The sequence below is a fragment of the Rhincodon typus genome, chromosome 5 (assembly GCF_021869965.1).
Source record: "Rhincodon typus isolate 14 chromosome 5, sRhiTyp1.1, whole genome shotgun sequence".
Classification (NCBI taxonomy): domain Eukaryota; kingdom Metazoa; phylum Chordata; class Chondrichthyes; order Orectolobiformes; family Rhincodontidae; genus Rhincodon; species Rhincodon typus.
Genome location: NC_063336.1, coordinates 54,376,511 through 54,400,846, shown reverse-complemented (window position 1 = coordinate 54,400,846; position 24,336 = coordinate 54,376,511). Strand labels below are relative to the sequence as shown.

The following is a 24,336-nucleotide window of genomic DNA, read 5'->3' as shown; positions in this document are numbered from 1 at the left end:
CATGTTGGAAAGCTTTCAATGTTAACGTTAAATTCTTATTGGACAGCAGGCAAAGTGATGAAACAAATTAAAATAAAGCATATCTCCAGTTACTTCTGAGAATAAACAGGGGCTGTTTGTCTATCAAGCAACACATTTACAAAAAATGAATGATAATGTCACCTGACTTACATCTTTTGGAATTGGGTGTCAATAAATTCTACCAAAGTGTGTACACGCACACATGCACACATACACTCCCTCAGTTAACAGGTTGCATGACAGAGTCATCAGCCTTGCTTACAGAGGGTAGTTCTTCCTTGTAAGGCATTCAGCCCTTAAAATGAAGCAGGACTGTGAGAGTTCTTAAGGATGTAGGCACATCCCAGGGCACAGACTGCTAAGATGTAGTACCAATGATCATAGATGACTTGCACATTGACTGAATGGAACCCAATTCACTTGAAGTCTGCTGTATTATGATACGGCATTCTCATTGCAACCTGGGTACAGTCTTCAGAGCCCTGCACCAAGGGGAAGCCAGCTAAGTCTACCAAAAGTCTACTGCCTTGGCTACAGCGCTCACCTCATCATGGGAAAATGGAATGAGGCGTTGAGATCTTGCACAAATGGCTTTGATAACAGCCTTGATACATCAATGGGTTGAAGATTGAGAGATCCCTCAAAGGTAAATAGTGGATCCTTGGAAGAAGCCAAATTAACAGCCATTAGAATAGGATGGCTACGCATCACTGCCTTCTCTTCGATACCAGTTCACAAGTACTGCTCCAGTAAATGACACCATACTTTGAAAGTGTCCCAGGCCATCTTCAGTCGACAGTGGCACTTGTCTGGAGAAAGTGGCACTGAGGACAACAGCCTATGGGCCTCCTGTACCTCCTTGTCATCCTGAGGGGGCCTTCAGCTGTGACATCTTCAATTTTCAGACTGTGCAGCAGTCACAGGAAGTTGCTTCTGGTCCGGGGCTTTACTGGTGCATTTGTTCCACCTTGATTTCTCTGCACCTTCAATACGCCATAGTGGTATTGACAAGCCCTGCAATGGCTGGATCCGTTGAGGCATATCAGAAACAGAACAGGTCCTTAGTGATGCAAGCAGTCAGTATTCACATCACACACAAAGGACAGTTTAGCAAAGTTCTTGATACAGTGGGACACAGAGGATCTGACAAAGAGGGCCAGGGAATGGTTGTGCATGGACCTTTGACAAGATAGACCTCATTTTGGTGTATGCAGCTCAAGCCAAATAAATGATTGTAAGTGTAGTAAAATTAGAATTAGAATTAGGTTTATTGTCACATGAAGTACAGGGGTACATGAGTACAATGAAAAGTGTACAGAGTTGCCATTTCCGGCACCATCTTCAGTACAAAGATATCTAGGTACAAAATCTGAGGCATAAATTAGAAAAGTAAAGAAATAAAGGTAAAAGTTCAGCATTACAGTCTTTCTAAAGCAGGGAGTCCATGTTGAGCTTCACCTCAAGGTCTGGAGTCCATGCCGGCCTTCCACAAGGCCAGGAGTCCATTCAGTCCATCCCCACTGGGCTTCCTCAAGACTGGGAATCCCTGGCACCGCTGACATCACCATCTCACCGTCGCCTGGAGTCCCCGGTCCGGGTATACCACAACCAGGAGTCCCTGGCTCCACTGCCAGGCTAGGCCGTTGCCTTGCAAAAAGTCCACTCCAGCTGCCCTCCTCCGTGATGTCACATTCTCTGTCTTCTTCATGTTGGCAGAAGCGAAGGAAAAGGAAAAGAAAGAAGACAAAAAGGGTAAGGAAAGAAGGCGGGAAGCAGCCGGCCTGCAGCGGATGGGCCCAAGACCCTGAATGCTGCCTACTTTGCTGGCTTCACCATCTTGGAATCTACTGAAAATACCTACCCCACCACACTCCCCATTCCTCTCAACCCAATTCCACGCATCACCAAGGAAACAGAGCACTGAGTATAGGAGATTGCTGTCACATACTTCCTGTTCAAAGTGATGGGGAATCAGCTCCATTCCCTTGTGAAGCCCAGGAGACCTGAAATTGTCTTTGTGAATTGTAGTTTGCAGGTGCCATTTTTAAGCTTGTAGTGACCAATGACATGGTCAAAAATGCTGTGGCCATGGTTGTATTCCATGTTGTCAGTCACTACATGCATTTCACATGCAGAGTTCTATGATTATAGGTATCTTAAACCTGTCTGTGTAGGTACTGGGTTAATGTAATTGTGCTTCAAAGGATCTCATACCACTCATAAGTATGGCCTGTGTTCTCAGGGAGAAAGCAAAGGTGCTCTAACCATTCAGAGTGTGGTGGCTACTATTTTTCATTTCAGTACCTAGTAAGGCAAGGCAGGGATGCAGTGAGTATCCTGAAAGAGCGCAGTGAGTGCGTGGCAGGAGAGCAAGCCAAGAACTCTGGGATACACCCTGTTCTGATGACCAAGATGAGCTCCTGGCCTAGTGCAGAAAGTGGTCTGGCAACAGCATTACAATGAAAGATATCGGTGTGCTCCAAAGGGCAGTATTGAAGTGATAACTGTATTAAAAGTGAGTCGGAGGTGTGCCAGGAGAATGTGATGAGGTTGATGTGTGTCTGATATCAACCTCCAAGGATGAAGGATTAAGACCTTCCCTGCCCATGGAGTATAGCCTGAGACGTTCAGGATTACTGGCAAAGATGGTGGGCTGGAGGAACAAATAACCAGCTGGAGCTGCCAAGTACCGACTTAATTTTCATGTTGGAACTTGTCACTTTCTACTTTCACTCCAGTGCTGATAAAACAGCAAACTACATATAAAGGAGACGAGATCAAGCAATAAAGAAAGTTAATACATATCTCTTGCCACTCACCAGGAAGGTTTGTCTCGCTGTTAAAAACCTTGGATGGAAGATTGGACAAAATGTTTTCTCACTCATCTCACCATTTCCCATGATTTTTATTCAGGGCTGGGAAGATTCCACCATGATCTTTCTTAATGTACCTATGAATTTTCTCCTGCATTGCTCATAGCAGTGTCCAGGAGATTAATCTTCAAAAAGTATCCTGCAGAGTTCTGTATGAAATTTGAGCTGAATCTCATTTTCCTTGAGTTTCACTGAGAGTTTCTTTATGTGAGGCCTGCCAAGTTTTCTTGCACTATCATTCCGAACTCACCTCACTAATGACCTACCTTGTCCCTTACGGTGTCCCTTTCATCCAAAGCTGGGCCGACTGTACCACTCGCTATGACCTGACAAACTCAACTTTATTAGGATATCCCAGCATCCCTGGCACTGGTGCAAACTTTCAAACGTCATTGTTCACCCAGACTAGAGCCATCAGTCTGGAGATGCCTTGCATGGTACCTCGAACATGTCAGAAAAGGGTCAATTGGAGGTCCTGCTGAACTGGATGGTATAGAAGAGGGACATATTTTCTTCCCACAGGACTGACAGAAGAGACCATGCCACCCTGGTCTGACATTGCCATCCGGGTCAGTCCAACGTCTGGAGGAATGCCCAGCAATGTAAGAAGAAGGTCAATAACCATCTGTTCTCCAGTGTAAATGATCTCCTCTCTGCTAACTCACACTCACTATTTATGTTACTGCACAATCCTCTCACTACAGTTCATGCTCTACCTCTCTCACTATTGCCTGCAATGAGCTCCCTCACTTTCTTTTACCCACTTAGCTCCCCCAGACCATTAACCCTGTATGCCCTCTCTAATGCCTACTTATTCACTGCAGACACCTCACCACCTTTCCCTCACCTTCACCAACACTAACTGCTGTACTATCCATTTTTATCTCTCATCACACATCTCTCCCCTTCTCTCATTTCAGGAGAAAATAGCAAACAAAAAGGGCAGAAAAAGCTAAGACAGGAATTGGAATGCCTGATATTCAGCTTCACCCGCTACAAGGAGGGTATCCTGACCGTAACTGCCCCAAGTGACAAGTTAATCATGCCCAAGCATCTTGTCTGATGTTGGAGGCTGCCTTTGACTTACTGTGCTAGGACCTCCTGAGTAAAAGGTGCCCCCTTTAACTTGACTGAGGACTACATCCCTTAGACTTAGGAGCATGGTTATTTGCTTGAGACACACACAATGTTTTTGCATATGCAGGTGTAACACTGATTCAGCAATGGTGCCATACGGCAATATGGCCATCCCCAATCCCAAACAACCACCACCTCTGACTGGTGACTGCTCACAACTGTGAAAGCTTCCTGGCTTTGTTGCTCCACTAAAAGACAAGACAGAAATACTGTGTGCTGGTTAGTTCTGACTGAGGAGCAGAAGCACTGAAATGAAGGTAAGGTAGAGATGCTGATAAACCAGGTAGGTGCTAAGTGTGCAAGTGCTAAGTGAGCAAGTGAGCAGACATGAGATGTAACCTGAACTAATCCATGAGAAGTTGTGTGCCTCTACACAGAAAGTGTCCTTGCAGCTGCATTCCAATGATAGTTACCACTGCACTCGAAAGAGCAGCATACGAGTGCAGAAACATATTGTAAGTGTAGTTGCATTATGTTTGGCATGGACTGGTTGGACTGAAGGGTCTGTTTTCGTGCCGTATAATTCAATGACTCTATTAGAGATGTGCCATGATGAAGTGGTGAGATTGGCATCTGATACATGCCAATGTCCATGGACATGAGGTGCATTTGCCCTTTACAAAGAATAATAGATTAAGAAAACAAGCAAAACTGGCAAATAAGTTTCAAGGTTGAAAGTGTGGGCCCATCTATTTTGGACCTACAATGACATAACAGCATACTTTAAATTACAGAAAGCTAGAAACAGTGTAAATCCAAAAAGACATACATGTCCAGGTCCAGGGGCTGACAGATCATAAAATGGCATGAATAGTGCAGACAATCATTTAAAAAAAGCTAACAGTCTTCATACCTGGATAACTAGAATACAAGGAGGCAGGAGTTCTAGGTACTACAGTTTAGGAATAAAATATTAGGGTATGCATTTTGGATTTATCAGAATGAAAGATGGATTATATATTATAAGGAGAGATTTTCAATAATTTAGAAGGTTACTGTATGATTTAATAAAAGTTTACAATATTAGGGTGGACAGAGTTGATAATATTTACAGATATATTTTTCTTCATAACAAGTGAGGTTCACTTCCAGAAATGGTCTTTGATCCTGAAGAAAGAAGTGCTTAAAATAACATAACTACATTTAACTACCAGCAAAGGATATAATTAGTTCCTCTGTACTCTTCTAGATTTTCTTCCAAATAAATCTGTTGTATAAGTTCTGGAGAGATTAAATTTGATGTCACATTGGCTCCACCAATTCTGTTGATGTCACACACAGTCTAAGAGTGGACACAAAAAGTTCTACTCTTATTTTCAGAAGTAGAAGATATACCTGTTCTCACTCCCAGAGGCTCTAGTAGGTATGTCTAACCAAATGCCATTGCATTTATTACTTTCATGTTATCTAACAAATGTCTCTTCCATAGATACCCAACATGATGAATTGTCTACCACAAATTACTAGGTAGATTGTGGAACTGGTTAGCTCAGTTGGCCGGATGGCTGCTTTGCAATGCAGAGTCATTTCAATAGTACTAGTTTGATTTCCACATTAGCTGAGGTTGCCATGAAACCTCTCCCCTTGCTTGAGGTGTGGCGACCCTCATGGTTAAACCACCAGCAGTCATTTCTCTCTAATGAGAAATTATCCTATAGCCCTCTCGGACTGTAGTGACATTGCTAGCCAGGCTCAAGACAAAGGATGATTTGGGTGGTAGCAAACTATCTCAAACAAGCTTAATCCAGTACAACATACTGCGAGAGGTAACAAGGAGCAGGAATAGTCATTTGGAAAAATACTACAAAATCTAGTTGAATCCATTAAATAGTTTAACCAAGTGTTAAGTTAAGACAAGTTGGAGAGATTGTCTTCATCCTTATTTCTCCACCTTCCATTCCCCCATCATGAAATTGCTCCCTGACATATGTTAACATGTATTTACACAATCTCTTGATCTCCCATCCTTGTTTTTAAAGCTGTCCATTCACTTTCTCTAGCTCTGCAATCCTCAAATATATCTGTTATCCACTAATTTTAATTTCTCCACCCTTTGTAGCCATTCCCAGAATTGCCTCAGCTCTGAACTTCCCGCTGATTCTCTCCGAGTTTCTTTCTTCCTTTCATTGGTTCCTTAAAACCAATGTCTCTGACCAAGGTCCTGAACATCTGATATTGCCTTATCTGGCTCAGTGTCAAAGTTTGCTTTTCTGTGAGGCATTATGCAGCAGTTTGTTACATTAAAAGCTTTGCAGATAGTTGTTGATAAAGTAGTTACGAGTTAATAGGTTGAGTGAATTTCAATACTTACAATCTAGATTTTGCTACAGCAGTTATTTATTCATCAAAGCTTTCTAAATTTACAAAAGGCACTTCAGAATTTGGACAATACAGCATCTTTCCTTGATAATTCTTTTAATCAGACTCATCATGTGTGTTTTCAAAGGAAGAGAACAGAAATAACTAAACATGTATCATGGGTATATGTGTATCTTTAATGATCACCTTTTTTTTGCAAATTTCTACCAGTAGAAGTGCTTTTTTATCTTTTAATTTTATCTATGGTTTTGTTGTGTGCATTTTTATGTGGATTATTTAGAAAGAACCACAGAAACCTGGTTCAAAGCAGAACACTGCATCACTTGTAAAACCAGCTAATCTAAATCACACAACAGCATTGATAAAATAGCAGGGCTATTTTCTTACCTGTTATTTGAAGGACATCATTTTCAGCATTTGCGAATGGAGTCACACTAGTAGCTAAGTTGTGTTGGCTTGGTGCTAGAGATGCATATGGCTGTGGTGCCAAAGATTCATTTTTTACCATAGCATCATTGGAAAGCAATGTGCTTTTGTTACGATTTGCAAGAAAACAGGAGCTTGGTGATGCTGTGAATGTTGCTTTGCTAGCATCTGGAAAATGTAAACAGAAAAACCCTTAATGAAGGCAGGAGAGAGTAGGAATAAGTTAATCACATTGCAAAATGGTGATCAGGACAATCATTTACTTATGTCAGTTCTAAAAGAAGGAATATTTTTATATTGACTCATTGGATAGGAGTGTCACTGACTGAGCCAGCTTTTCTTGCACATCCTTAGTTGTTCATGAGAAGGTGTTGGTGAGCTGCCTTCTTGAACTGCTGCAGTCTGTGTGTGATAGATTGACCCACATTGCCCTTAGGGAGGGAATTCCAGGATTTTGACCCAGCAACAAAGAAGGCATGGCAACATTTCTCCAAGTCAGAGTCATGAGTGGCTTGGAAGGGAACATGCAGTTTGTGGTGTTCCCAAATATCTTCTGCCCTTGTCCTTCAAGTTGGAAGCAGTTATGAGTTTAGAAGGAATGAAGAAAACCATCATGAATTAGCACAAAAATAATGAGAAGTGTTCTAGAAAATTTTAGATAAAATTTTGAATCTAAGCTGAATGGAAAAGGAAGCAACATCAATGTGAAGAAAATTATTTTTTTCCATACAAGGCAATGAGGATCAAGGCAATGAGGATCTAGAATGCACTATATGAAAGTGTGGTAGGGTAGGTGCTAACTTAACTGAAGTCTTCAAAATAAAATTGGATAATCATCTGATATGCGCTTCTCATGACTGGTTAATTGTGATAGTTAGACTGGGACTGACAGGACGAACTGTTGCCCACTCTCTGGCCTGTAGTCACATATATCATCTGACCATGATATGCCCAAGTGGATGACTGACTGAGATTAAGTCCTGGACTCTGTGCTAAGTGTGTCCATGAACAACAGTACCAGGATTCCTTGACCCTAGACTTGAGGACTACTCCAATTACTTTCTGGCAAGGCCATTTAGTTGAATAAACACGTGGTGCATCTGCCATGCAGGCAGCTGGCACATGCTATAAGTGTTCCATTGACATTTTGGTGTGCCAAACAGAAAATTGTCACCCTCACCAGCCCCAGACAGAGCCCTACTGAGCAGCAAGACAATCAGCCTGTCTGTGAATCTATGCAAAAGAGCATGCCAATACAGTAGACCGGATAGTCTTTAGACTCTGGCTTACCACCAAAACAGTTACAGGCATGGCACGGCAAGACAAGGCATGGATACTGTGAGCATGTGGGTAGGCCCTGAGTTCACAAACACTAAGAGAACAAGTGACCAGCCCTGAGATTTGGCTGGCCCAATCCATGAACCAGATACCTGTCCTTGTACACTGAAGTGTCCTTGCAGCAGCCTTTCAATGCTAGTTGCAGATGTGCCCTCAAATGCTCATCTAAGCATCCTGAAAGTGAATTGAATCTCAAGGTGGGCCTCCACTGACTTCTCACATGATTCTGCCATGGTTTTGTGCCAAAGCTTATATTGTTCAGGCCTCTACAAAACTCAGTATACAGCCAGTATATCTTCTGTGTCGACTGCATACAAGATAATTTGACTATACTTGTACTCCATACAATAATCTAACCACTTTAGAATTGACCATTACAAAAGCACTGACTATTCATCGTACATTTAAAATGGGCACCAATTATGCATCTACTGAGGGTGCTCTGAGAATGAAGAGAATAATTTTTGAAAGGCATTACTTAGATGTTACGAATGGGGTATCCTCAAGATTTACTGCCTACAATGATCCACCAAAGGTCTGAGTCATAAACTAATGTATGGTATCCCCCAGTGACAGGCTGTAAAATCCGGGCATGAAAGGTGTTGGAAAATCTGTTTCTATTTTTCATCCACAGAATGGGTGTGTTACTGGCTATGCCGCCATTTATTGCCTTTCCCTAATTTCCAGGGGGCAATTAAGAGTCAACCATATTGCTGTAGGTCTGGAGTCACATACAGGCCAGTCCAGCAGATTTCCTTCCCTAAAGACCACTCATGAACCAGATGGGCCTTTTCCCCAACAATTGGCAATGGTTTCAAGGACTCTTTATTCCAGATTTTATTGAATTCAAATTCCACCATCTGGCATGATGGGTTTCAAACCTGAATCCCCAGGACATTAATATGGGTCTCTGGATTAACAATATAGCAATAATAACACCAGGTCATCAACTCTTCCGGGTCATCCTTTGACCAGAGATTCTTAAGTGGCTAGTTAAAGACTACTTAATGACTACTCAGGCGTGACCTCCCCTTATGCCTTGCTGACTATTTTTGATTAATGTCTGCCTTTCCACGTGCGGATTATTTCTGTCCCTCAGAATTGCTTCCAATAGTTTCCCCAACACGGAGGGTTATACTGTTTGGCGTGTCATTTCCTGCTTTACCCCTTCCTCCCTTCTTGAATAACAGTAACACATTGGCTGTCCTCCTGTCCTCTGGCACCTAACCTGTGGCTAGAGAGGTATTAAAAATTAATGTCAGCATGCCTGCTATATCGTCCCTTGCCTCACTTAAAGGCCTGGGACACATTCAATCCTCCACCCTTAAGGTTTAGCCTATGCAGGAGGAAGCCCTTACTCAGTATGTAACCCAATAAGTTTTACTGCACATAATGATGAACAAAGGGCATTTCATTAATGGGGCTCCTCATGCCCACTGGAGCTTCCCACCACGTGTCCCCACCTTCTCTCACATCCTTAGCACCCCCCTCCCCATACTGTTCAAACAGAAGCAAGCTTGTCCTTGACTTTAACACCAGGAAGCACCAATAGAGGATAATATAAACATCCCCTATTTTAGTGATGTTTATAGTGTCTTTCACTGTGAAGATTAAAGCTAAATATGGGCTTAAATTATCCGCCATTTACTTCTTCCCTGTGATTAATTGCACAGTGGCAACCTCTGACAGTCCCATATTTACTTTGGTTACTTCCTTTCATTTATAAATTTGTAGAAGATCCTGCTGTCTTTTTTTATTTCTTGGCAATTTACTTTCACAATCAATTTTGTTTCTCTTTAGTATCTTTCTGGTCATCTGCTATTGGTTTCTAAATAAATCCCTTTGGCCTACCATTAGTTTTTACCATGTGTATGCCTTAGTTTTTGATTGTATACTGCCCTTGAACACGTTTTGTTCACCACACTTTGTTCATCCCCCTTATCAAGTCCTTCTTTTTGACCAGAATAATTTTTTTCCTGCATTTTAGAAAATATCCAATCAAATATCTACCATTGCTCATCTACTGACTTTCCATTAGTCTATTTTCCCAGCCTGCTTTAGCCAACTCTTTCTTCATTGTTTTGTAATTGCCCTTAACAAATTTGCAGCCTCTAGCTTGAGACCCAAGTTGTTTTGCCTCAAACTGAATTTTAAATTTGACCATGTGAGATCACTACCTCTGAAAGGATCCTTAACTCAGATCTTTTATTAATCCTACCTCATTACGCATTAAATCTAAAATAACCTGTTCCAGGGTAAGTTGTGCAATGTATTGCTCTAAGAAACAATCCCAAAGCACTCGGCAAATGTGTCTTCTATGTTGTACTTGCCCATCTGATTGGTCCAGTTAATATGAAGGTTAAAATCACTCATAACAACTGTGATGTCCTTCTTATACAATTCTATTATTTCTCAATTTACAAAAAACAAAGAACAAAGAACAAAGAAAAGTGGCCCTTCAGCCCTCCAAGCCTGTGCCGATCCAGATCCTCTATCTAAATCTGTCACCTATTTTCCAAGGATCTGTATCCCTCTGCTCCCTGCCCATTCATGTATCTGTCTAGATACATCTTAAATGACGCTATCGTGCCCGCCTCTACCACCTCTGCTGGCAATGCGTTCCAGGCACCCACCACCCTCTGCGTAAAGAACTTTTCACGCATATCTCCCTTAAACTTTTCCCCTCTCACCTTGAAATCATTAAGCCCTAGTAATTGAGTCCCCCACTCTGGGAAAAAGCTTCTTGCTATCCACCCTGTCTATACCTCTCATGATTTTGTAGACCTCAATCAGGTCCCCCCTCAACCTCCGTCTTTCTAATGTAAATAAACCTAATATACTCAACTTCTCTTCATAGCTAGCGCCCTCCATACCAGGCAACATCCTGGTGAACCTCCTCTGCACTCTCTCCAAAGCATCCACATCCTTTTGGTAATGTGGCGACCAGAAGTGTACGCAGTATTCCAAATGTGATCGAACCAAAGTCCTATACAACTGTAACATGACCTGCCAACTCTTGTACTCAATACCCCGTCCGATGAATGAAAGCATGCCGTATGCCTTCTTGACCCCTCTATCGACCTGCGTTGCCACCTTCAGGGTGCAATGGACCTGAACACCCAGAATCCCTGCGCATCAATTTTCCCCAGGGCTTTTCCATTTACCTTATAGTTCGCTCTTGAATTGGATCTTCCAAAATGCATCACCTCGCATTTGCCTGGATTGAACTCCATCCGCCATTTCTCCACCCAACTCTCCAATCTATCTATATTCTGCTGCATTCTCCGACAGTCCCCTTCACTATCTGCTACTCCACCAATCTTAGTGTCATCTGTAAACTTGCTAATCAGACCATCTATACCTTCCTCCAGATCATTTATGTATATCACAAACAACAGTGGTCCCAACAGGGATCCCTGTGGAACACCACTGGTCACAGTTCTCCATTTTGAGAAACTCCCTTCCACTACAACTCTGTCTCCTGTTGCCCAGCCAGTTCTCTATCCATCTAGCTAGTACAGCCTGGACCCTATGCGACTACACTTTCTCCATCAGCCTACCATGGGGAACCTTATCAAACGCCTTACTGAAGTCCATGTATATGACATCCCTTCCCTCATCTATCAACTTTGTCACTTCCTCAAAGAATTCTATCAAGTTGGTATGACATGACCTTCCCTGCACAAAACCATGCTGCCTATCACTAATAAGCCCATTTTCTGCCAAATGTAAATAGATCCTATCCCTCAGTATCTTCTCCAGCAGCTTCCCCATCACTGACGTCAGGTTCACCGGTCCATAATTACCTGGATTATCCTTGTTACCCTTCTTAAGCAAGGGGACAACATTAGCAATTCTCCAGTCCTCCGGGACCTCACCCGTGCTCAAGGATGCTACAAAGATATCTGTTAAGGCCCCAGCTATTTCCTCTCTCGCTTCCCTCAGTAACCTGGGATAGATTCCATCCGGACCTGGGAACTTGTCCACCCTAATGCCTTTTAGAATATCCAACACTTCCCCCCGCCTTATGCTGACGTGACCTAGAATAATCAAATATCTATCCCTAACCTCAACATCCGTCATATCTCTCTCCTCGGTGAATAATGCGCAAAGTATTCATTAAGAATCTCACTCATTCTCTGACTCCTCGCATAAATTCCCTCCTTTGTCCTGGAGTGGGCCAACCCTTTCTCTAGTTACTCTCTTGCTCCTTATGTACGAATAAAAGGCTTTGGGATTTTCCTTAACCCTGTTTGCTAAAGATATTTCATGACCCCTTTTAGCCCTCTTAATTCCTCGTTTCAGATCGGTCCTACTTTCCCGATATTCTTCCAAAGCTTCGTCTGTTTTCAGTCGCCTAGACCTTATGTATGCTTCCTTTTTCCTCTTTGCTAGTCTCACAATTTCACCTGTCATCCATGGTTCCCTAATCGTGCCCTTTCTATCCCTCATTTTCACAGGGACATGTCTGTCCTGCACTCTAATCAACCTCTCTTTAAAAGCCTCCCACATGTAAAATGTGGATTTACCCTCAAACAGCTGCTCCCAATGCACATTCCCCAGCTCCTGCCGAATTTTGCATAGTTGGTCCCCCAATTTAGCACTCTTCCTTTAGGACCACTCTCGTCTTTGTCCATCAGTATTCTAAAACTTACGGAATTGTGATCATTATTCCCAAAGTAATCCCCTACTGAAACTTCAACCACCTGGCCGGGCTCATTCCCCAACACCAGGTCCAATATGGCCCCTTCCCGAGTTGGTCTATTTACATATTGCTCTAGAAAACCCTCCTGGATGCTCCTTGCAAATTCTGCTCCATCTAAACCCCTAACACTAAGTGAATCCCAGTCAATGTTGGGAAAATTAAAATCTCCCATCACCACCACTCTGTTGCTCCTACATCTTTCCATAATCTGTCTACATATTTGTACCTCTATCTCGCGCTCACTGTTGGGAGCCCTGTAGTACAGCCCCAACATTGTTACCACACCCTTCCTATTTCTGAGCTCTGCCCATATTGCCTCACTGCTCGAGTCCTCCATAGTGCCTTCCTTCAGCACAGCTGTGATATCCTCTTTGACCAGTAATGCAACTCCTCCACCCCTTTTACCTCCCTCTCTATCCCACCTGAAGCATCTATATCCTGGGATATTTAGTTGCCAATCTTGCCCTTCCCTCAACCAAGTCTCAGAAATAGCAATAACATCATATTCCCAGGTACTAATCCAAGCCCTAAGTTCATCTGCCTTACCTACTACACTTCTCGCATTAAAGTTACATTTAATCCTATAGTAATACAGTGCTTCAGTGGCTTATAGATGACTTCCAACATGACTTCTTTCCCTTGCCACTTCTTACTTCCACCCAAACCGATTCCACAACACTGTCTGTTGCACTTATATCATTTCTCACCAATGTACTGATATCTTCCTTCAACTAAAGTTACCCCAATTCCTTTTCCTTTACTAGAGCATCAAATACCCTTGAATTTTGAGTTCCCCATTTTGGTCAACCTCCAGCCACACCTCCGCAATATCTATCAAGTCATATTCATTTATTTCTACTTTTACTGTTAATCCATCAATTTTGTTACAAATGCTAGGGGCATTCAGAAGAAGAGACTTAAGATTTGAGTTTTTGTCATTATTATTAGTGGTTACTCTGGGCCTAATTTCTGCACATTCTTCTACATGTATTTGCTACCTTTGCTCACATACATTAGAGAAAAGCAGGCAAGGTGAGAACTCCCCTGTGACAGGCAGTCGGCGTCACTGAGAAGAGAATGCGAAGTAAAGATGTTCTAACAAACAGTCAGCATTGCAGAAAGGAGCAGGTAACATGAGGAAGCAAATCGATCAGCGGTGGACCTGAGTGATATTTGGGCCGTAAACAAGAATACAATTTTTCTCAGAGTAAGGGTAAAAAAAAAATCAAGAGACACACTATTTAGTTAACATACATAGGGAGCTCAGGCCATAATTTGTACATCCTGCACTATGTGGGAAATCTTAGATCCTCTTGGACATCTGGATGACCATGTGTGCAGGAGGTGTGTCTGACTAGAGTAACTCCTGCTCAGGGTTTTGTAGCTTGAATGGCCCTAGGGCTACAGAGTTGCAAGGGGAGGTGGTACATTAATGCTATTGCCTTTGGACTAGTAATCCAGATCCCAGGCTAACGTTCTTAGGGGCTGGGTTCAAATCCCATCACGGCAGATGCTGAAATTTGAATTCAGTGAAAAAGGAACATAGAGTTAGCTTAGTAGTGATCATGTATATATTGTTAACTGTTGCAAAAAATGCAACGGTTCACTAATGTCCTTTAGGGAAGGAAATCTGCTATTGGTCTGGCCTACAAGTGATGCCAGACTCACAGCAGTGAGGTTGACACTCAATCATCCTCTGGTAAATTAGAAATGGGCAACAAATGCTGGCATCACCAGTCACACGTACATCTCATAAACAAACAAAAAGTCCTGAGGCTGGCTGAGACGTTTGTAGCCAGCCACCTTTGAAGATGTGGTCACTCAGCAGCCAAACGAAGTGCAGACAGACAGGGAAATGGTTGATTGCCAGAGAGAAGGGCACCAAGAGGAGTGAGAGAATACCCCAAGTACAACTTGTTTGCTCATTGTTTTCAGCCTTGGAAAATGTGCAGCGTGATGGTTCTTTTGTGAAGGCCAGTCAAAGGAGCGGCAATGACACTGTGGGTGGTCCAGCTGCTCTTGGAGGTTGGAAGTATTGTGGACAATCAACAGCAGGAGGGGATTCATTACTGAGGGGAGCAGATCAGTGCTTTTGCAGTTATAAATGAAATTTCAGGATGGTATGTTGCCCATACTCAGTTGATCTCACTGGTAACAGAAAAGTTTTCATGTTTACAGAAAGCAGAAACTTTTTCGTTTCTTCATTGAAAATACCTGCATTTTTCATATATTTGTCCAGGAGATTCTGTAGTTCCTGCTCCTTGTCATTGTTAAACTGAGTCTCCATGGCCAATAGAATATATTCATCCAACAGCATTCGAATCAGATGAAAGGAACCTAGAGGGAGATGGAGTGAAGCAAAGTTATCTCAGTGACCATCTGCTCACATGAAAGAAAAAAAACATTGTTTAACTGCAAATAGTCTCCTTCTTTCTCAAACAAGGCAGAGTGTTTTTTTTTAAATTCTAACCGTAATCTGTTGTAAGGTTCACCTACCTCATATTTTGTTTGGGCCCTTGTCAAAGTGTCAGGTACATATAGCTGCCCGACTGAACCCACATCCCCCACTCCTACCCCCAAACTGCTCATGCCTGAACAAGTACGGCACAGGACAGAGATAGCAACAGAAGTGACCAGAAGCTGTGTGTCTGCCATTTTGTGGCTTCCATAGCAACAGCTTCAGTGGTGCTACAAAGCAGAACTTAACAGTCTCTTAAATTTGTTTCTCTCTCCACTGATGTTCTCTGACCTGAGTATGCCCACTGCTTACTGTGTTTAATCAGTAATATACTTCAATGCCATCTGATCAAGTGTGTTCTAACAACACTAGAAAAGAAAAATTACATATACTAATGGTACTGAAAATTTTCGTTTAAATACATTAAGAAAATTGCACAAGTACACAACAGTAATCTCATTTTGTACTTCTGCTGAATCTGGTATTGATATTAATAACCAGGAGAATTTTGCATTCTAGACTTTTATTTCTTTGTAAATTTTCTAATCCTAATAGGATTGGCTCTCAATCCAATAAGTTACCCCTTCAGTATCAATTGTAATGATTATTAAAATGTTCTGGAGTTATGTTCATCAAACAGTCACTATAGTTCCAGATTCTGATTGTGAATCATTTCTGAAAGATATGTGAAAGACATTAATAAATTTGGGTGAGAGGAATTAAGTCATCAAGCTATGTTAGAAGACACTTGAGGCGATTTGGTGAACTGGTTACCTAGCAAGCAGTAGCAATTCCAAACTCACAGCTCAAGATGTTTGATCCCTCTAAGCCAACAATTCACTGAAATGCATTTTTTGAATCCTGTCTCAGGATTAATCATATCTCAGTAAAGAGTTTGAAATAGCCATTACTGTGCAGCTCATCCTAATTTTGCATGTAAGTAATTACAGATATTGAACTGTGCAAAAGATGAAAATGTGAAAGTTTACCAAAGCTTGAAGCATTGTTTAGAGTGAGGTTATGCATCACTCGGGCTCCAAAAAAACTCCATCTCAAAAGAAAATCTTGAGCTCTCTTCTTAAGGGATCTTCCATTTTGTTTACTTGGCTTAAAAAAAAAGTTAACTAATAGTCATACATTAGACAAAAATATACATAATAAAAAAGAATTTGTTTTTAACTTTTATACAAATATTGCATTTCTAAAAGATACCTTGATGACCCTTTGCTCTACTATTATGTCCAACCATTCAATGAATGATTCCACTGTAGCATTTTTCTTCAACAGGTCCTTCAATTCTTGAAACACTGTAATAGAGTCATCTAGCATGTAAAAAAGGAAAATGTGAGATTGCTCTAACTATTTGAAAACTTAGACCACTCAATTTCAAACGGCAACAGAAGATCAAAAGCTTAAGCTGACTTTTGATTGACTATAAGCTAACTACTACTAAATACAATGGATGGAATTTTCCCACCCGGGAGATGGTGAAGGAGATGGCAAGACGAAAGAGAAATGGTTGAGTTGGCCCTAGAGAAATACTTACTCCCTTTTCATCAATCCACCAACTAAGTACTAGTCAAGCCAGCCCTTTTGGACCTTTTTTGATTCACCACCAATGAAGCCCCTTAGCTGGTTAACTAACAGCCACTTAAAGGCCTGGACTCACCACCAGCCTGATTTCCTGCAAAGGCTGCTCTCTGGACTGGAAAAACAGGGTGTCTTGCCAGGGATTAGGCTTCCATTTGTCCCCAGATGGCTTGTCAAAACCACCCTCTGTACTTACCTCTGATTGGCCTCTCCCCATGACCCTCATCTCACAAGAGGCAAAAGAAAACTACTTACGTTCTCACCACTGTATCTCCTCAAGACTAAGCAGTGACCAGTGGTCCTTAGAAGGCAGAAGTTATCAGCCGCTGATTGGCTGACAGCTTCTTAAAAGGCAAGACTCCACTAGCAATAGGTTAAGAAGCTCATTGGTTGGCTCTTAACAAGTTGCTTGGCTCTCCATTCAACGATCTTTCAACCTTGGGTTTAATTTATGGGCGAGATGTTAACAAATTGGGCTTAGATCATTGATACACCTTTCAGCTCAGAATGTATTCAAGGGGTAATATTCTGGAAGAGTGAAATGATAACTATGTGGTAAGGAGATTAGGTCATCAGGAAGATTTAAGAATTCAGGATTGATGGAAGAGGGTGAATTATAGTGGGTGATTTAGAATCAAACTATAAAGATAGAGAGTGAAAGAAAGATTGGATTAAGACAGAAAACAGAAAGGAAAAGTAGAATCAAAGCACTAAATTCTCTAGCCACAATTCACCATTGTAGAAATGAGAGGGAAGTCTTTAAAGTGTCCCTTTCTGGGACAACAGCACATGGGTATTGACATTAACAACTGACATCCCATGAAAACAAATCCTCATTAAAATGTTCCAGAACTAATTTCCTGCAATCAGTTTGATGTGTAAATCCAGTACTTAAAAATAACAGGTGATATACTGTTTCTATGATGCAAAAGTGTCGTAAATTTACCTTCTAATTCTGCAGCCAAAGCAAAATACTGTGGATACTCAGCTCCATCCAAGGTCAAAAAGTTTGCTTGTTTGGCACCCCATCTACTATCTTCAATATTCAGTCCCTCTATCACCAATATGCAGTGGAAGCCATCTACTATCACTGCACTGCAACACTCACCTGTTTGACAGCATCTCCCAAACTCAAGTTTCTACCTCCTAGAAGGACAAGTACAGTAGATCCACATGAATACCACAACCTATAAATTTCTCTCTAAGTCACACACCATCCTGAGTTGGAGATGGTAGTAACTGCAGATGCTGGAGAATCTGAGATAACAAGGTGTAGAGCTGGATGAACACAGCCAACCAAGTAGCCTTCTGAAGAAGGGTCCTGACCCAAAACGTCAGCTTTCCTGCTCCTCTGATGCTGCTTGGCCTGCTGTGTTCATCCAGCTCTACACCTTGTTATCTCTTATCCGGAGTTGGAATTGTGTTGCCATTCCTTCACTGCTGCTGGGTCAAAATCCTGCATTTCCCTTCCTAACAGCACCATGGGTGTACCTGCACCATATTAAAGCAGTTAAAGAAGGCAGCTGACCTCCAACCTCCCAAAGAAATGGGAATAAATGCAAGCCCCACCATCAAACATCCCACAAATGACCTTTTTGTTAAAAATGCTGGTAATCAGAATAAATCAGAAATACTGAAAATATTTGGTCGATGTGTATTTCTAGCATTTATCAAGATCTATCTGTCATATCATATGTATGTGTATATATTTACTCCTTTATATCTCAAGATCTGTAGAATTGAACTCAAGGCTCATCTCTAAACCTCCTGTGTTTCCTTGCCGATTTATGCATTAATAATGGAATGTGTCACTGACACGGCAAAGGTTTTGTCCAAAATGTACAATGCCTCTAAAATTTGGTGATACCAAATGTGATTACAAATGTTCCATTGGAATACTTGTTTACAATCTCCCATGTGTTACCAGGTTTATGTAATTTTCCTCCAGAATCAAAGTACCAATTACCCTACAAAAATTGACTGTGCTGACATAGAAACATGGAACTAGACATTACCTCTGGTGCCTCTTAAAGAGAAGCTTTAATACTCCTCAAACAGCAGATAAAGAACTAGAGCAGAATTTAAAATGGAACAGCTCCATTTTCTGCTTTATTCTTTTAATCTGTGATTTCAATAGTCCTAGTTTACGTAGCACATTTTGGTCCCATTAATAAATGCAAATTGTACAGTGAACACCTGTGGAATCAGCAGATGTCCATAAATGGTTGCAAACCTGACCACCATCCCTCAAACACTCCTATCAATGTTCCTCAAAGAAAGTCTTCACCTTGACTATCCCTGGGTTACACACCCTAGCTAGCCACAAGATCAATATTATACCATCATTACCCACTCTGAAATAACTTGCTTCAGTTTTGATGTTGAATGGTGACATCTGTGCCAACCTGGTCTTTCTTTACATCACAAGGCACACAAAACTGTATCTCTAAATTGGACTTTTTGCATCTGCTTTCTGCTTGGATGATGGCAGCAATGAGGTCCATTTTGAATTCCCTACTCTCGAAAAGTCCTTACATATTTCATTCCCTTTTGCCATCTGCCTCCATTTCCTCCAAAAAACCTTGCCCTTCAGCAGTACCTTAATGCAATCTTCTCCAATTTAGCTTTTACCCTGAAGTTTTTGGAATTCAATGTTTCTTTTCCTCTTTACATTCATGCACATAAGGAATGATAAAGAAACTCTCTTTTTAACCGATATTAGATTTGTATAAGTTATAAGTAAAATGAGTACAAGTTGACTCTTATAACTTATTCGATTCAAACAGGATTCAAGCTAGTATTTCACTGTTCCTCTTCTTAAGGGTACTTAAGTTCACAGCCAGCTTTTCCCAATCAAAAGGTTGGGTTAAAGATGTGCTCAGACTTTTATTCTTGAGCATACTACTGGGAGATCAATAGGCATTACTATACCGTGTACTGTTACTGTTCAGGCAGTGCAGCTAAGACTGAATACAAAGGAAAATATAGTCATGATTCTAAATCTTACCAGGCTCAGATGTGTTTCACTAGTATATACTACATATTACCTACTTGTGAGAGTATTTATCTATGTAAAGGTGGGCTCCTTTGGGACAATGACCTCAGGGTTGAATCGCTGGTACAATCATTGAAACACTGACCATTGAAAGACAGCAACATCAGAAATGCAAACTGTGTTTGTGATATAAATAATTGCTTCAAAGCCCGCATGAATAATTATCAACTGATTGTAGGTAATGCTTTTATATGTTTGTCTTAAATCAGAGTTTTTCTAATGTGTATACTTATCTTGTTTGTTACATTATCTGCAACAGCCTGTAGCTGCTAATTAAAATTACTTAATATGCCATGACCAGTATCACGTACTTACAATCAGAATACAGTTCAAAGTCCTGATCTGTTCCACCCGATACTGTAAGTAGGGCCTGTGAACTAATGCTGTTTAGATCCACCTTTTCAATGTCAGCCACCATGGAATTCACAACAGTCTGGTCAAATAAAGCAGGCCTGGCAATCTGAGCAGGACGATACATTAAACACATTTAACAATAAGTACAATGCGAAAAACACTCAAATATTTGATTTTGTTCAACACATGCCTGTGCGAGATGTAAAAATGAAGTTTGCCGTTTTAGAGAAGAAACAAATCTCTGCGCAATGGGAAGTTTCTTTTCAGAAAGGCTATCTGGGAGATTTTCCAGTGATGAAGACATCCAGTGCTCCCAATGCTTAGCAAAATTCCTGATGTCTGCTAGCAAACTGAAAAATAAAAATAGATTGAATCAAACAATGTCCTAATCCCTTTACAGAAAGTTTCTTTTGGATTTTACAAATCAAACAATTTAGAGAACTGCCTTTTTCCCTTATTCTTTTTGCTGTAACTAAACATTAACTTGTTTAAAACAATAAACACTAAATCTTCTCATAAAATCCTTCATACTTGCTATGATTGTCTATGAAAGCAGGGTGAGATGTTGGTATAGTAGTAGTATCACTGAGATAATCCAAAGGCTCAAGTTTACAGGCTTGTAAATCCCAGTGGAATAGTGGGCAAAATTTATTTTCTTTCATTAAATCTGAAATTGGCAGTTAGTTTTAGCAACAATGACCATGGAACTCTTATTAAAAACTCTCTAATCTGCAATCTTTACCTGGTGTGCCTTACTAATGACTCTAGATCCACAACAATGTGGTTGACTCTTAACTGCTTTCTGAATTGGGCGAGCAAGCTGTTTGGCTCAAGGGTATGAGGGATGGGTAAAAATGCTGGCCTTGCTAATGATCCTCACATCCCATGACAGAATAAAAAAAGGGAGAAAAGGCCCAAAAACCCAAATACAGCAAACATTTTATCATGCTGTACATCAAAACCAGCAGCATGCAGGACATTTTGATATGTTTTTACACTTTCTTGCAGACAAACGACACCATGGTGTGCCAGACATTATTTTAAATGGGACGTGATTTAACTTATAAGTATATATTGTTATGCAAATAAGGTACAAATGTTAAATTGATTTATTTAAGTGTCTGTCCACAACTGTAGCCATGATGTGGAGGTGCTGGTGTTGGACTAGGGTGTGTTTGGTCAGAAATCACATAACATCAGGTTTTAGTTCAACAGGCTTATTTGAAAACACAAGCTAAATCACATTTGGCAAGCTGCAGTCTGATAACACTTAGGGTAGCAGCAACTTGTCAACTTCGCTGTGTTTGGGTCTGTAAAAATACAGGAGAGTTTGCCTGTTTATACTGGCCTCACCACATCATCATGATGGATGTTTACACCTCTAAAGTGAAATCTGTTAACAATAGGCTAATGAGAGCAAGAACTGTTGACCATGAAGTATGACCATCCAGGCAAAAGTCCAACTGAATTGCTCCTCTACTCTACAAGTTTATGTGCATGACTTGTCGAATATGGAAGTGGCTATGTTTCTTTGAAGTATCAGTTTTGACCCTAGTCATTAGAAATGTAATTTTTATTTAACCAAGAAAGATTTCAGAGAATTGCATTTCAGGAAATGGACAACTACATTTCTGTTGTGGAACCTCTATCATCTGGTAAGTTATAGCTATTCTCATTTATGACCACATGATAGAAGCACAACAAAAATGACAGTAAGATGAAATGAGAAAAACCCCTGAGTTGAATTACATGTGAGGGAATAAGATAAACTAAGACAGTAGCTTTTACCCGAGCTTACACACTACACTACTTCTAAGTGTTCTATCAGAATCAGGCAATAATTCATTAAGGAATAACAGATAGTACTGTGTTCCATTGCAACTTGACTTTCAACGTCTTCTCAGGTATAAGCAAGCATACGAAAATCCATTATACTTCAAGAAATAGTGTCCAACATAAAGTAGTTCTACTGTGCACACTTTAGGTCCTTCATGGTGACTTCAATTATTGTGGGAAATGAAAACATGCTGTTGACATCACTCTGCATCACAAATAGGCTTTTAACCAACAGAGCTAACTGACACCTCCCACCACCAACACCAACACCAACACCCCTCCCACCCTGCCCCGCCCCACCCCACCCCACCCCACCCCCAAAGGGATGTAACTGATTAAGTGCAGCCCAAGTACAATAAGTAATGAGACTTGTTTTTTCAAATGATGCTGAAAAGTGTCAGTTGTATCTTTTGGTAACACTCACACCTGAGGTACAAGTGCCACCACAGAGCTGAAGCACAACAAACAGAGCTGCCACTCTAATGCAGTACTGCAGAAGTGCTGCATTGTTGGATGTGCCTTCTTTCAGATTAAACCAATGCAAGGGCCTAAGATAGGGTTTGCAGGTGCTGCCAATGACCAGGACCTGGGCTCATTCACCAATGAGCCGATCAATTGGGATATTCCATTATTTTGTTTGAGTCTAGATTTAGAATAACAGCTTTGAATAAGAGCAATCATTGGCTGATTAGGAAGTGCCTTATTTCTCAGGGCCACCTTTCTTCCTTGCCTCATGTGGTGACTTGTGGACTTTCCTGTTCACCCTGACTGGAAGATGCTTGAACACAATGTTAGAGAAGCTATTCTCAAACTCCTCTGTCAATATATACGGCCCTGCCTCGGACCAGGGTGTTCTGACCTGACATCCTACCATCCTCCCCACCTCTCACTAGTTGATGGCTTCTTCACCCTCACAGATGGAAGGCCATTCTTGCTGATCCAACTTCCTTCCCTTGACAGTGTTCACACTGTGAGTCATGATGGCTTCTTCACTCTGTCCCCAAAACCAGGTCAAATTTGTTAACTTGGCTTTCTCCCTCCAAGTGAAGTGTGTGTGTGTGTGTGAGGGAGTGAGAGACAAATCATCATTTTTGTTCTTTATCACATTGACGGTTTGTTAGCTCAGAGATTTGCTTATGCTCACATCATGCATTACATTTAAAATTATATTGTATCTCACATTGCTGCTGCTGATTTCTTATTGAAGGGGGGGAATGAGAGTCTCAAAAGGTTGCTTTTCTGACAGCTGCCAGAACAGGATATCTTTACTCCAAAAGAAATGGGAAGTGTGTAAATGTTGAGCAAGTCTGCTGGTATCTGTGCAGACAGATTGTGGTCAGAAATAGTGTAGATGTTGCCAAATCTATTGAGTATTTTCTGTTTGCATTTCAGATATCCACTATCTGCTGGGCTCCCTGATTTGGACCAGGTTAATTGCTTTAATCAGGGAACTCATATTCTTTGTGGTCCACCTGGCTGACCTCATTTAAATCACTACAAATCTGTAATAGTGATTAGTTTCAATAATCACTAACACTCTTTACATTTAATATTACTTGAAGGACTTAAGTTATGAGGGATTGTGGAAAACAGAATTTATTTTAACTTTTGTGGACATACCCGGAGTAGTTTCTTTAAAAGAGGTTCTTGAAAATTCACTGTGGGCTTTAGAGGCTTTTTATTAACAATGCTGCCTTTAAATGACTAATGATAACTGCTTGCTTTGCTGTAATCCCTGCTGGGGTTAGGTTTTGAACAGTGATTGGCTTGGAGAAGCTCTCATTTGATCAATCTGACTTGAACAGAATCCTGTTCAGAACAAGCTGAGTTGCAGGAAAACATGAGAGCTGAGCTAGAGGAAAGCTTGCTATGGGCAAGCTCTGTTGCTGATATCTCCCATTTTTAGTTTTGATCAAATGATTGAAAGAACTCTCAATATTATATTTCATGAGCATCGTGTCCACAAGACTTAAGAGACAACTGAGCATGATTAGTGACTAGACCACAATGCCAGAACATTAAAGCAACAAATTCTGGAACATCTAACCCGTTATCCTTTTATCTTTAAGAATTAAAACAAAAATGCATTTGCATCAAACAGCAGCGCAATGCATGTTTTCCAGTTATTATTGAAGTGAGGTTCACAAATGACATTATTAAAGAAGAAATAAAACATTTTATTGATTTATCCCCAGACTACACATTTGTGATAATAATTACATTC

At 41.0% G+C, this 24,336-nt stretch overlaps 1 protein-coding gene across 1 annotated transcript in view; it reads right to left on the bottom strand.

Annotated features, from left to right (window-relative positions):
• Positions 1-24,336, bottom strand: part of rfx6 (regulatory factor X, 6) — an 81,261-nt gene that overhangs the window by 20,666 nt on the left and 36,259 nt on the right. Inside the window, exons 11-16 of the mRNA XM_048596990.1 lie at positions 20,467-20,626; positions 20,238-20,382; positions 16,490-16,599; positions 16,267-16,384; positions 15,034-15,156; positions 6,738-6,944 (exon numbers count right to left, since the gene is read on the bottom strand). Of these exons, the coding sequence (XP_048452947.1) occupies positions 6,738-6,944; positions 15,034-15,156; positions 16,267-16,384; positions 16,490-16,599; positions 20,238-20,382; positions 20,467-20,626 (863 nt within the window). The remainder of the gene's footprint in view (positions 1-6,737; positions 6,945-15,033; positions 15,157-16,266; positions 16,385-16,489; positions 16,600-20,237; positions 20,383-20,466; positions 20,627-24,336) is intronic.